At 45.2% G+C, this 14,966-nt stretch overlaps 1 protein-coding gene and 1 pseudogene across 2 annotated transcripts in view; one reads left to right on the top strand and one right to left on the bottom strand.

Moving 5' to 3' along the window:
* The window catches only part of LOC307238073, a 154,896-nt pseudogene that overhangs the window by 108,721 nt on the left and 31,209 nt on the right, over positions 1-14,966 (top strand). The window lies entirely within an intron of this gene.
* The window catches only part of rims2b (regulating synaptic membrane exocytosis 2b), a gene marked incomplete at both ends in the record, with an annotated part of 51,274 nt that overhangs the window by 33,516 nt on the left and 2,792 nt on the right, over positions 1-14,966 (bottom strand). Inside the window, 3 exons of the mRNA XM_080004211.1 lie at positions 388-475; positions 13,816-13,911; positions 14,615-14,887. Coding sequence (XP_079860337.1) covers positions 388-475; positions 13,816-13,911; positions 14,615-14,887 — 457 coding nt within the window. The remainder of the gene's footprint in view (positions 1-387; positions 476-13,815; positions 13,912-14,614; positions 14,888-14,966) is intronic.

Raw genomic sequence — 14,966 nt, 5'->3', positions numbered from 1 at the left:
TAGTACGTAAAGTAGTATATGTAGTAGTACTGTGCAGTAGTATTGTGTAGTAGTACAATATGTAGTAGTATTGTGTAGCAGTATGTGTAGTAGTATATGGGGATGGCAGCTCAGGAGGTAGAGCTGGTGGTCTAGTGATGTAAAGGTTGCTGGTTGGATCCCAGGCTCCTCCTGCTAGCATGCTGTAGTGTCCTTGAGCAAGACACTTAACCCCTCATTGCTCCTGATGGCTGCGTCCGTCGCTCTTTGAATGATTGTAAGTGGCTTTGGATAAAAGCGTCTGATCAATGACTAAATGTAATGTAATATGTAGTAGTATTGTGTAGCAGTATGTGTAGTAGTATATGTAGTAGTATGTGTCATAGGATATGTAGTAGTACTGCATACCTGGCCTCAGTCCCGTGGCGTCGGCCAAACTTCCTCTTTTCACCTTCGTGATGAAAGCAGCGAGACCAGAACCTGTCGATCTGCCCCCGACAACCTGTATTATAGTACTACAGTCAGTACTACAGTACTACACAGTTAGTACTACAGTACTACTGACCAGAACCTGTCGATCTGCCCCCGACAACCTGTATTATAGTACTACAGTCAGTACTACAGTACTACTGACCAGAACCTGTCGATCTGCCCCCGACAACCTGTATTATAGTACTACAGTCAGTACTATATTCCTACACAGTCAGTACTACAGTGCTACTGACCAGAACCTGTCGATCTGCCCCCGACAACCTGTATTATAGTACTACAGTCAGTACTACAGTACTACACAGTCAGTACTACAGACCAGAACCTGTCGATCGGCCCCAGACAACCTGTATTATAGTACTACAGTCAGTACTATAGGACTACAATCAGTACTACAGTACTAGAGACAACCTGTATTATAGTACTACAGTCAGTACTACAGTACTACACAGTCAGTACCACTGTACTACACAGTCAGTACTACAGTACTAGAGACCAGAACCTGTCAATCTGCCCCCGACAACCTGTATTATAGTACTACAGTCAGTACTATAGTACTACACAGTCAGTACTACAGACCAGAACCTGTTGATCTGCCCCCCGACAACCTGTATTATAGTACTACAGTCAGTACTATAGTACTACACAGTCAGTACTACAGACCAGAACCTGTTGATCTGCCCCCCGACAACCTGTATTATAGTACTACAGTCAGTACTACAGTACTACACAGTCAGTACTACTGTACTACACAGTCAGTACGACAGTACTACAGACCAGAACCTGTCGATCTGCCCCCGTCAACCTGTATTATAGTACTACAGTCAGTACTACAGACCAGAACCTGTCGATCGGCCCCCGACAACCTGTATTATAGTACTACAGTCAGTACGACAGTACTACACAGTCAGTACTACAGACCAGAACCTGTCGATCTGCCCCTGACAACCTGTATCATAGTATTACAGTCAGTACTACAGTACTACACAGTCAGCACGACAGTACTACAGACCAGAACCTGTCGATCTGCCCCCGACAACCTGTATTATAGTACTACAGTCAGTACTTTAGTACTACACAGTCAGTACTACAGTACTAGAGACCAGAACCTGTCAATCTGCCCCCGACAACCTGTATTATAGTACTACAGTCAGTACTAAAGTACTACACAGTCAGTACTACAGTACTACTGACCAGAACCTGTCGAACTGCCCCCGACAACCTGTATTATAGTACTACAGTCAGTACTATATTCCTACACAGTCAGTACTACAGTACTACTGACCAGAACCTGTCGATCTGCCCCCCGACAACCTGTATTATACTACTACAGTCAGTACAATAGTACTACACAGTCAGTACTACAGTACTACTGACCAGAACCTGTCGATCTGCCCCCGACAACCTGTATTATAGTACTACAGTCAGTACTACAGACCAGAACCTGTCGATCGGTCCCCGACAACCTGTATTATAGTACTACAGTCAGTACTACAGTACTACTGACCAGAACCTGTCGATCTGCCCCCGACAACCTGTATTATAGTACTACAGTCAGTACTACAGTACTACACAGTCAGTACGACAGTACTAAAGACCAGAACCTGTCGATCTGCCCCCGACAACCTGTATTATAGTACTACTGCCAGTACTATAGTACTACACAGTCAGTACTACAGACGAGAAACCTGTCGATCTGCCCCCGACAACCTGTATTATAGTTCAACGTCAGTACTATAGTACTACACAGTCAGTACTACAGACCAGAACCTGTCAATCTGCCCCCGACAACCTGTATTATAGTACTACAGTCAGTTCTACAGCACTACACAGTCAGTACTACAGTACTACACAGTCAATACTACTGTACTACAGACCAGAACCTGTCGATCTGCCCCCGACAACCTGTATTATAGTACTACAGTCAGTACTATAGTACTACACAGTCAGTACTACAGACCAGAACCTGTTGATCTGCCCCCGACAACCTGAATTATACTACTACAGTCAGTACTATAGTACTACACAGTCAGCACTACAGTACTACTGACCAGAACCTGTCGATCTGCCCCCGACAACCTGTATTATATTACTACAGTCAGTACTACAGTACTAGAGACCGGACCCTGTCAATCTGCCCCCGACAACCTGTATTATACTACTACAGTCAGTATAATAGTACTACACAGTCAGTACTACAGTACTACTGACCAGAACCTGTCGATCTGCCCCTGACAACCTGTATTATAGTACTACAGTCAGTACTACAGTACTAGACAGTCAGTACTACAGACCAGAACCTGTCGATCTGCCCCTGACAACCTGTATTATAGTACTACAGTCAGTACGACAGTACTACACAGTCAGTACCACAGACCAGAACCTGTCGATCTGCCCCCGACAACCTGTATTATAGTACTACAGTCAGTACTACAGTACTACACAGTCAGTACGACAGTACTACAGACCAGAACCTGTCGATCTGCCCCAGACAACCTGTATTATAGTACTACAGTCGGTACTACTGTACTACACAGTCAGTACGACAGTACTACAGACAAGAACCTGTCGATCTGCCCCCAACAACCTGTATTATAGTACTACAGTCAGTACTACAGTACTACTGACCAGAACCCGTCGATCTGCCCCCGACAACCTGTATTATAGTACTACAGTCAGTCGACAGCACTACACAGTCAGTACTACAGGCCAGAACCTGTCGATCTGCCCCCGACAACCTGTATTATATTACTACAGTCAGTACTATAGTACTACACAGTCAGTACTACAGACCAGAACCTGTTGATCTGCCCCCGACAACCTGTATTATAGTACTACAGTCAGTACTATAGTACTACACAGTCAGTACTACAGACCAGAACCTGTTGATCTGCCCCCGACAACTGTATTATAGTACTACAGTCAGTACTATAGCACCACAGTCAGTACTACTGTACTACACAGTCAATACTACTGTACTAAAGACCAGAACCTGTCGATCTGCCCCCGACAACTGTATTATAGTACTACAGTCAGTACTATAGTACTACAGTCAGTACTACAGTACTAGAGACCAGAATCTGTCGATCTGCCCCCGACAACCTGTATTATACAACTACAGTCAGTACTATAGTACTACACAGTCATTACTACAGTACTACTGACCAGAACCTGTTGATCTGCCCCGACAACTGTATTATAGTACTACAGTCAGTACTACAGTACTACACAGTCAGTACTACAGTACTACAGACCAGAACCTGTCGATCTGCCCCCGACAACCTGTATTATTGTACTACAGTCAGTACTATAGTACTACACAGTCAGCACTACAGTACTACTGACCAGAACCTGTCGATCTGCCCCCGACAACCTGTATTATAGTACTACAGTCAGTCGACAGTACTACAAAGTCAGTACTACAGGCCAGAACCTGTCGATCTGCCCCGACAACCTGTATAATAGTACTACAGTCAGTAGTACAGTACTACACAGTCAGTACTACAGACCAGAACCTGTCGATCTGCCCCCGACAACCTGTATTATAGTACTACAGTCAGTCGACAGTACTACAAAGTCAGTACTACAGGCCAGAACCTGTCGATCTGCCCCGACAACCTGTATAATAGTACTACAGTCAGTAGTACAGTACTACACAGTCAGTACTACAGACCAGAACCTGTCGATCGGCCCCCGACAACCTGTGTTATAGTACTACAGTCAGTCGACAGCACTACACAGTCAGTACTACAGGCCAGAACCTGTCGATCTGCCCCCCGACAACCTGTATTATAGTACTACAGTCAGTACTATAGTACTACACAGTCAGTACTACAGACCAGAACCTGTTGATCTGCCCCCGACAACCTGTATTATAGTACTACAGTCAGTACTATAGTACAACACAGTCAGTACCACTGTACTACACAGTCAATACAACTGTACTACACAGTCAGTACTACAGTACTAGAGACCAGAACCTGTCGATCTGCCCCCGACAACCTGTATTATAGTACTACAGTCAGTCGACAGTACTACAAAGTCAGTACTACAGGCCAGAACCTGTCGATCTGCCCCGACAACCTGTATAATAGTACTACAGTCAGTAGTACAGTACTACACAGTCAGTACTACAGACCAGAACCTGTCGATCGGCCCCCGACAACCTGTGTTATAGTACTACAGTCAGTCGACAGCACTACACAGTCAGTACTACAGGCCAGAACCTGTCGATCTGCCCCCCGACAACCTGTATTATAGTACTACAGTCAGTACTATAGTACTACACAGTCAGTACTACAGACCAGAACCTGTTGATCTGCCCCCGACAACCTGTATTATAGTACTACAGTCAGTACTATAGTACAACACAGTCAGTACCACTGTACTACACAGTCAATACAACTGTACTACACAGTCAGTACTACAGTACTAGAGACCAGAACCTGTCAATCTGCCCCCGACAACCTGTATTATAGTACTACAGTCAGTACTACAGTACTAGACAGTCAGTACTACAGACCAGAACCTGTCGATCTGCCCCCGATAACCTGTATTATAGTACTACAGTCAGTACTATAGTACTACACAGTCAGTACTACAGTACTACTGACCAGAACCTGTCGATCTGTCCCTGACAACCTGTATTATAGTACTACAGTCAGTACTACAGTACTAGACAGTCAGTACTACAGACCAGAACCTGTCGATCTGCCCCCGACAACCTGTATTATAGTACTACAGTCAGTCGACAGCACTACACAGTCAGTACTACAGACCAGAACCTGTCGATCTGCCCCCGACAACCTGTATTATAGTACAACAGTCAGTACTACAGTACTACACAGTCAGTACTACAGATCAGAACCTGTTGATCTGCCCCCCGACAACCTGTATTATAGTACTACAATCAGTACTACAGTACTACACAGTCAGTACTACTGTACTACACAGTCAGTACGACAGTACTACAGACCAGAACCTGTCGATCTGCCCCCGTCAACCTGTATTATAGTACTACAGTCAGTACTATAGTACTACACAGTCAGTACTACAGACCAGAACCTGTTGATCTGCCCGACAATCTGTATTATAGTACTACAGTCAGTACTACTCTACTACACAGTCAGTACTACAGACCAGAACCTTTCGATCTGCCCCCGACAACCTGTATTATTGTACTACAGTCAGTACTTATCTACTACACTGTCAGTACTTCAGGCCAGAACCTGTCGATCTGCCCCGACAACCTGTATAATAGTACTACAGAAAGTACTACAGTACTACACAGTCAGTACTACAGACCAGAACCTGTCGATCTGCCCCCGACAACCTGTATTATAGTACTACAGTCAGTACTATAGTACTACACAGTCAGTACTACAGACCAGAACCTGTTGATCTGCCCCCCGACAACCTGTATTATAGTACTACAGTCGGTACTACTGTACTACACAGTCAGTACGACAGTACTACAGACAAGAACCTGTCGATCTGCCCCCAACAACCTGTATTATAGTACTACAGTCAGTACTACAGTACTACTGACCAGAACCCGTCGATCTGCCCCCGACAACCTGTATTATAGTACTACAGTCAGTCGACAGCACTACACAGTCAGTACTACAGGCCAGAACCTGTCGATCTGCCCCCGACAACCTGTATTATATTACTACAGTCAGTACTATAGTACTACACAGTCAGTACTACAGACCAGAACCTGTTGATCTGCCCCCGACAACCTGTATTATAGTACTACAGTCAGTACTATAGTACTACACAGTCAGTACTACAGACCAGAACCTGTTGATCTGCCCCCGACAACTGTATTATAGTACTACAGTCAGTACTATAGCACCACAGTCAGTACTACTGTACTACACAGTCAATACTACTGTACTAAAGACCAGAACCTGTCGATCTGCCCCCGACAACTGTATTATAGTACTACAGTCAGTACTATAGTACTACAGTCAGTACTACAGTACTAGAGACCAGAATCTGTCGATCTGCCCCCGACAACCTGTATTATACAACTACAGTCAGTACTATAGTACTACACAGTCATTACTACAGTACTACTGACCAGAACCTGTTGATCTGCCCCGACAACTGTATTATAGTACTACAGTCAGTACTACAGTACTACACAGTCAGTACTACAGTACTACAGACCAGAACCTGTCGATCTGCCCCCGACAACCTGTATTATTGTACTACAGTCAGTACTATAGTACTACACAGTCAGCACTACAGTACTACTGACCAGAACCTGTCGATCTGCCCCCGACAACCTGTATTATAGTACTACAGTCAGTCGACAGTACTACAAAGTCAGTACTACAGGCCAGAACCTGTCGATCTGCCCCGACAACCTGTATAATAGTACTACAGTCAGTAGTACAGTACTACACAGTCAGTACTACAGACCAGAACCTGTCGATCTGCCCCCGACAACCTGTATTATAGTACTACAGTCAGTCGACAGTACTACAAAGTCAGTACTACAGGCCAGAACCTGTCGATCTGCCCCGACAACCTGTATAATAGTACTACAGTCAGTAGTACAGTACTACACAGTCAGTACTACAGACCAGAACCTGTCGATCGGCCCCCGACAACCTGTGTTATAGTACTACAGTCAGTCGACAGCACTACACAGTCAGTACTACAGGCCAGAACCTGTCGATCTGCCCCCCGACAACCTGTATTATAGTACTACAGTCAGTACTATAGTACTACACAGTCAGTACTACAGACCAGAACCTGTTGATCTGCCCCCGACAACCTGTATTATAGTACTACAGTCAGTACTATAGTACAACACAGTCAGTACCACTGTACTACACAGTCAATACAACTGTACTACACAGTCAGTACTACAGTACTAGAGACCAGAACCTGTCAATCTGCCCCCGACAACCTGTATTATAGTACTACAGTCAGTACTACAGTACTAGACAGTCAGTACTACAGACCAGAACCTGTCGATCTGCCCCCGATAACCTGTATTATAGTACTACAGTCAGTACTATAGTACTACACAGTCAGTACTACAGTACTACTGACCAGAACCTGTCGATCTGTCCCTGACAACCTGTATTATAGTACTACAGTCAGTACTACAGTACTAGACAGTCAGTACTACAGACCAGAACCTGTCGATCTGCCCCCGACAACCTGTATTATAGTACTACAGTCAGTCGACAGCACTACACAGTCAGTACTACAGACCAGAACCTGTCGATCTGCCCCCGACAACCTGTATTATAGTACAACAGTCAGTACTACAGTACTACACAGTCAGTACTACAGATCAGAACCTGTTGATCTGCCCCCCGACAACCTGTATTATAGTACTACAATCAGTACTACAGTACTACACAGTCAGTACTACTGTACTACACAGTCAGTACGACAGTACTACAGACCAGAACCTGTCGATCTGCCCCCGTCAACCTGTATTATAGTACTACAGTCAGTACTATAGTACTACACAGTCAGTACTACAGACCAGAACCTGTTGATCTGCCCGACAATCTGTATTATAGTACTACAGTCAGTACTACTCTACTACACAGTCAGTACTACAGACCAGAACCTTTCGATCTGCCCCCGACAACCTGTATTATTGTACTACAGTCAGTACTTATCTACTACACTGTCAGTACTTCAGGCCAGAACCTGTCGATCTGCCCCGACAACCTGTATAATAGTACTACAGAAAGTACTACAGTACTACACAGTCAGTACTACAGACCAGAACCTGTCGATCTGCCCCCGACAACCTGTATTATAGTACTACAGTCAGTACTATAGTACTACACAGTCAGTACTACAGACCAGAACCTGTTGATCTGCCCCCCGACAACCTGTATTATAGTACTACAGTCAGTACTACAGTACAACACAGTCAGTACCACTGTACTACACAGTCAATACGACAGTACTACCAGAACCGGTCGATCTGCCCCCGACAACCTGTATTATAGTACGACAGTCAGTACTATAGTACTACACACCCCCCGACAACCTGTATTATAGTATTACAGTCAGTACTACAGTACTACACAGTCAGTACTACTGTACTACACAGTCAGTACTACAGTACTAGAGACCAGAACCTGTCAATCTGTAGTATAATACAGGTTGTCGGGGGCAGATTAAGAGGTTCTGGTCTCTAGTACTGTAGTACTGACTGTGTAGTACTATAGTACTGACTGTAGTACTACAAACCAGAGCCTGTCGCTCTGCCCCCGACAACCTGTATTATAGTACTACAGTCAGTACTACAGTACTACACAGTCAGTACTACAGTACTACTGACCAGAACCTGTCAATCTGCCCCCGACAACCTGTATTATAGTACTACAGTCAGTACTACAGTACTACTGACCATAACCTGTCGATCTGCCCCCAACAACCTGTATTATAGTACTACAGTCAGTACTATAGTCCTACACAGTCAGTACTACAGTACTACTGACCAGAACCTGTCGATCTCCCCCCGATAACCTGTATTATAGTACTACAGTCAGTACTACAGTACTACTGACCAGAACCTGTCGATCTGCCCCCGACAACCTGTGTTATAGTACTACAGTCAGTACTTTAGTCCTACACAGTCAGTACTACAGTACTACTGACCAGAACCTGTCGATCTGCCCCCGATAACCTGTATTATAGTACTACCGTCAGTACTACAGTACTACTGACCAGAACCTGTCGATCTGCCCCCGACAACCTGTATTATAGTACTACAGTCAGTACTACAGTACTACACAGTCAGTACTACAGTACTACTGACCAGAACCTGTCGGTCTGCCCCCGACAACCTGTATTATAGTACTACAGTCAGTACTATAGTAATACACAGTCAGTACTACAGTGCTACAGAGCAGAATCTGTCGATCTGCCCCCGACAATCTGTATTATAGTACTACACAGTCAGTACTATCGTATTACACAGTCAGTACTACAGTACTACTAACCAGAACCTGTCGATCTGCCCCAATAACCTGTATTATAGTACTACAGTCAGTACTACAGTACTACTGACCAGAACCTGTCGATCTGCCCCCGACAACCTGTATTATAGTACTACAGTCAGTACTATAGTCCTACACAGTCAGTATTACAGTACTACTGACCAGAATCTGTCGATCTGCCCCGGACAACCTGTATTATAGTACTACAGTCAGTACTACAGTACTACACAGTCAGTACTACAGACCAGAACCTGTCTATCTGCCCCCGACAACCTGTATTATAGCACATCAGTCAGTACGACAGTACTACACAGTCAGTACTACTGACCAGAACCTGTCGATCTGCCCCCGACAAACTGTATTATAGTACTACAGTCAGTACGATAGTACTACACAGTCAGCACTACAGTACTACTGACCAGAACCTGTCGATCTGCCCCCGACAACCTGTATTATATTACTACAGTCAGACGGCAGTACTACACAGTCAGTACTACAGGCCAGAACCTGTCGATCTGCCCCGACAACCTGTATAATAGTACTACAGTCAGTAGTACAGTACTGCACAGTCAGTACTACAGACCAGAACCTGTCGATCTGCCCCCCGACAACCTGTATTATAGTACTACAGTCAGTACTACAGTACTACACAGTCAGTACCACTGTACTTCACAGTCAATACTACTGTACTACATAGTCAGTACTACAGTACTAGAGACCAGAACCTGTCAATCTGCCCCCGACAACCTGTATTATAGTACTACAGTCAGTACTACAGTACTACACAGTCAGTACCACAGTCCTACACAGTCAGTACGACAGTACTACAGACCAGAACCTGTCGATCTGCCCCCGACAACCTGTATTATAGTACTACAGTCAGTACTACAGTACTACACAGTCAGTACCACAGTCCTACACAGTCAGTACGACAGTACTACTGACCAGAACCTGTCGATCTGCCCCCGACAACCTGTATTATAGTACTACAGTCAGTACTATAGTACTAGACACCCCCCGACAACCTGTATTATAGTACTACAGTCAGTACTACAGTACTACACAGTCAGTACCACTGTACTACACAGTCAATACTACTGTACTACACAGTCAGTACTACAGTACTAGAGACCAGAACCTGTCAATCTGTAGTATAATACAGGTTGTCGGGGGCAGATTGAGAGGTTCTGGTCTCTAGTACTGTAGTACTGACTGTGTAGTACTATAGTAATGACTGTAGCACTACAAACCAGAACCTGTCGCTCTGCCCCCGACAACCTGTATTATAGTACTACAGTCAGTACTACAGTACTACACAGTCAGTACTACAGTACTACTGACCAGAACCTCTCAATCTGCCCCCGACAAACTGTATTATAGTACTACAGTCAGTACTACTGACCAGAACCTGTCGATCTGCCCCCGACAACCTGTATTATAGTACTACAGTACTACAGTTATAGTACTACAGTCAGTACTGTAGTCCTACACAGTCAGTACTACAGTACTACTGACCAGAACCTGTCGATCTTCCCCCGATAACCTGGGGATGCTACCACCCGGGGATGGTAGCTCAGGCCGTAGAGCTGGTGATCTAGTGATGTAAAGGTTGCTGGTTGGATCCCAGGCTCCTCCTGCTAACATGCTGTAGTGTCCTTGAGCAAGACACTTAACCCCTAATTGCTCCTGATGGCTGCGTCCGTCGGTGTTTGAATAATTGTAAGTCGCTTTGGATAAAAGCGTCTGCTAAATGACTAAATGTAATGTAAATGTAATTATAGTACTACAGTCAGTACTACAGTACTACTGACCAGAACCTGTCGATCTGCCCCCGATAACCTGTATTATAGTACTACAGTCAGTACTACTGACCAGAACCTGTCGATCCGCCCCCGACAACCTGTATTATAGTACTACAGTCAGTACTACAGTACTACACAGTCAGTACTACAGTACTACAGACCAGAACCTGTCGATCTGCCCCCAACAACCTGTATTATAGTACTACAGTCAGTACTATAGTCCTACACAGTCAGTACTACAGTACTACTGACCAGAACCTGTCGATCTGCCCCCGACAACCTGTATTATAGTACTACAGTCAGTACTACAGTACTACACAGTCAGTACTACAGACCAGAACCTGTCGATCTGCCCCCGACAACCTGTATTATAGTACTACAGTCAGTACTACAGTACTACACAGTCAGTACTACAGTACTACACACCAGAACCTGTCGATCTGCCCCCGACAACCTGTATTATAGTCCTACAGTCAGTACTACAGTACTACTGACCAGAACCTGTCGGTCTGCCCCCGACAACCTGTATTATAGTACTACAGTCAGTATTATAGTAATACACAGTCAGTACTACAGTGCTACAGAGCAGAATCTGTCGATCTTCCCCCTATAACCTGTATTATAGTACTACACAGTCAGTACTATCGTACTACACAGTCAGTACTACAGTACTACTAACCAGAACCTGTCGATCTGCCCCCGATAACCTGTATTATAGTACTACAGTCAGTACTACAGTACTACTGACCAGAATCTGTCGATCTGCCCCCGACAACCTGTATTATAGAACTACAGTCAGTACTATAGTACTACAGAGCAGAACCTGTCAATCTGCCCCCGACAACCTGTATTATAGTACTACAGTCAGTACTACAGTACTACAGAGCAGAACCTGTCAATCTGCCCCCGACAACCTGTATTTTAGTACTACAGTCAGTACTATAGTCCTACACAGTCAGTATTACAGTACTACTGACCAGAATCTGTCGATCTGCCCCGGACAACCTGTATTATAGTACTACAGTCAGTACTATAGTACTACTGACCAGAACCTGTCGATCTGCCCCGGACAACCTGTATTATAGTACTACAGTCAGTACTACAGTACTACACAGTCAGTACTACAGACCAGAACCTGTCTATCTGCCCCCGACAACCTGTATTATAGTACATCAGTCAGTACGACAGTACTACACAGTCAGTACTACAGGCCAGAACCTGTCGATCTGCCCGCGACAACCTGTATTATAGTACTACAGTCAGTACTACAGTATTACAGTCAGTACTACAGACCAGAACCTGTCGATCTGCCCCCGACAACCTGTATCATAGTACTACAGCCAGTACTATAGTACTACACAGTCAGTACTACTGTACTACACAGTCAGTACGACAGTACTACAGACTAGAACCTGTCGATCTGCCCCCAACAATCTGTATTATAGTACTACAGTCAGTACTACAGTACTACTGACCAGAACCTGTCGATCTGCCCCCGACAACCTGTATTATAGTACTACAGTCAGTACTACAGTACTACTGACCAGAACCTGTCGATTTGCCCCCGACAACCTGTATTATAGGACTACAGTCAGTACTATAGTCCTACACAGTCAGTACTACAGTACTACTGACCAGAACCTGTCGATCTGCCCCCGATAACCTGTATTATAGTACTACAGTCAGTACTACAGTACTACTGACCAGAACCTGTCAATCTGCCCCCGACAACCTGTATTATAGTACTACAGTCAGTACTACAGTACTACAGTCAGTATTACAGTACTACAGATCAGAACCTGTCGATCTGCCCCCAACAACCTGTATTATAGTACTACAGTCAGTACTACAGTACTACTGACCAGAACCTGTCAATCTGCCCCCAACAACCTGTATTATAGTACTACAGTCAGTACTACAGTACTACACAGTCAGTACTACTGTACTACACAGTCAGTACGACAGTACTACTATAGTACTGACTGTAGTACTATAATACAGGTTGTCGGGGGCAGATCGACAGGTACAGTACTACTGACCAGAATCTGTCGATCTGCCCCCGACAACCTGTATTATAGTACTACAGTCAGTACTATAGTAATACACAGTCAGTACTACAGTACTACAGAGCAGAACCTGTCGATCTGCCCCCGACAATCTGTATTATAGTACTACACAGTCAGTCCTATCGTACTACACAGTCAGTCCTACAGTACTTCTGACCAGAACCTGTCGATCTGCCCCCGACAACCTATATTATAGAACTACAGTCAGTACTACAGTACTAACAGTCAGTACTATAGTGCTACAGTCAGTACTATAGTGCTACACAGTCAGTAGCACTACTACAGTACTACAGACCAGAACCAGTCGATCTGCCCCCGATAACCTGTATTATAGTACTACACAGTCAGTACTACAGAGTCAGTACTAAAGACCAGAACCAGTCGATCTTCCCCCAACAACCTGTATTATAGTACTACACAGTCAGTACTATAGCACTACACAGTCAGCACTTTAGTATTACACAGTCAGTACTACTGCAGTACTGCGTGTACCTTGAGCCCCAGCGCTCCCGGCTCCTTGTTCTTCTTGTTGAGCAGAACTCGACCAATCAGATGATCTCCCTGAGGGGACGGTTGCCAGGCAACGGGCTGTAAACACACCGTGTGTTAGCGTTAGCAACCGCTACTTCCTGTCTGCTAGACAGACAGGTAGAAAGACAGACAGACAGTCAAGCAGACAGGTGGACAATTAGATAGACAGGCAGAATGACAGACAGACAAACACACAGACAGGTCGACGGACACAGACATTGAGGTAGAAAGACAGACAGTCAGGTAGATAGACAGGTCCTACCATAGACATGGATGCAGCGTCTCCATCCCACCACTGACCGTCCATGTCTCCTAGCAACGGTAAGACGTTCAGGCAGTTCGAAAGAGAGACAGTCTGTAGCTGTCTCACTGCTCTGGACCAATAGTCTAGTCTCTACTGGTCCATCAACATGTCATCATGTTGTTTACGTTTGGAAGGAAGTACTGAAGCGGAAGTACAAGTACAAGAACAACAACAAGTACAAAAACAAGTACAAGTACAAGAACAACAAGTACAAATAGAAGAACAAGTACAAGTACAAGAACAACAAGTACAAAAACAAGTACAAGTTCAAGAACAAGTACAAGTTCTTCCTCTTTCCTCTATTTCCACTTTCTCTTACCTGAGACAGACAGTTTACCTCCAAACAGTTGGCTAGCTCGCAGCTAGCCGCTTCTATCCAGGTCAGCTAGCGCCAGGTTCTGCGGCCTCCTCAGTAGCTGTTGTTCCACCCGGAGCCCAGACCCCCTGTCGGCCCACCCAGAGCCCGGAGCCCCTGTTGGCCCACCTGGACCCTGTTGGTGCAGAGTCCCGGGAGCAGCAGCGTGCAGCAGGGTGTGGTGTGGTCAGTTCAGGTCCTGTTCCTCCTTTAATCCTCTCCCAGGTCTTAATCCCGTTAACGGCTCCATCAGATGTAGCAACGCTGCAGCTAATCTGGATTAAAGCTCCTCCCCCTCCCCCAGAGGACAGGGTCCAGGGAGGTGCTGCTGACCCCTGGAGGCAGGGACACGCTAGGTACACGTTGGGGACATGCTAGAGATACGCTAGGGACACAGTAGGGGCACGTTGGGGACACACTAGGGACACACTCGGGGCACATTGGGGACACACT

This window comes from Zeus faber (genome assembly GCF_960531495.2).
Source record: "Zeus faber genome assembly, chromosome: 1".
Lineage (NCBI taxonomy): Eukaryota > Metazoa > Chordata > Actinopteri > Zeiformes > Zeidae > Zeus > Zeus faber.
Note: the sequence above shows the minus strand (reverse complement) of the source record. Positions and strands in the feature narration are given on the sequence as shown.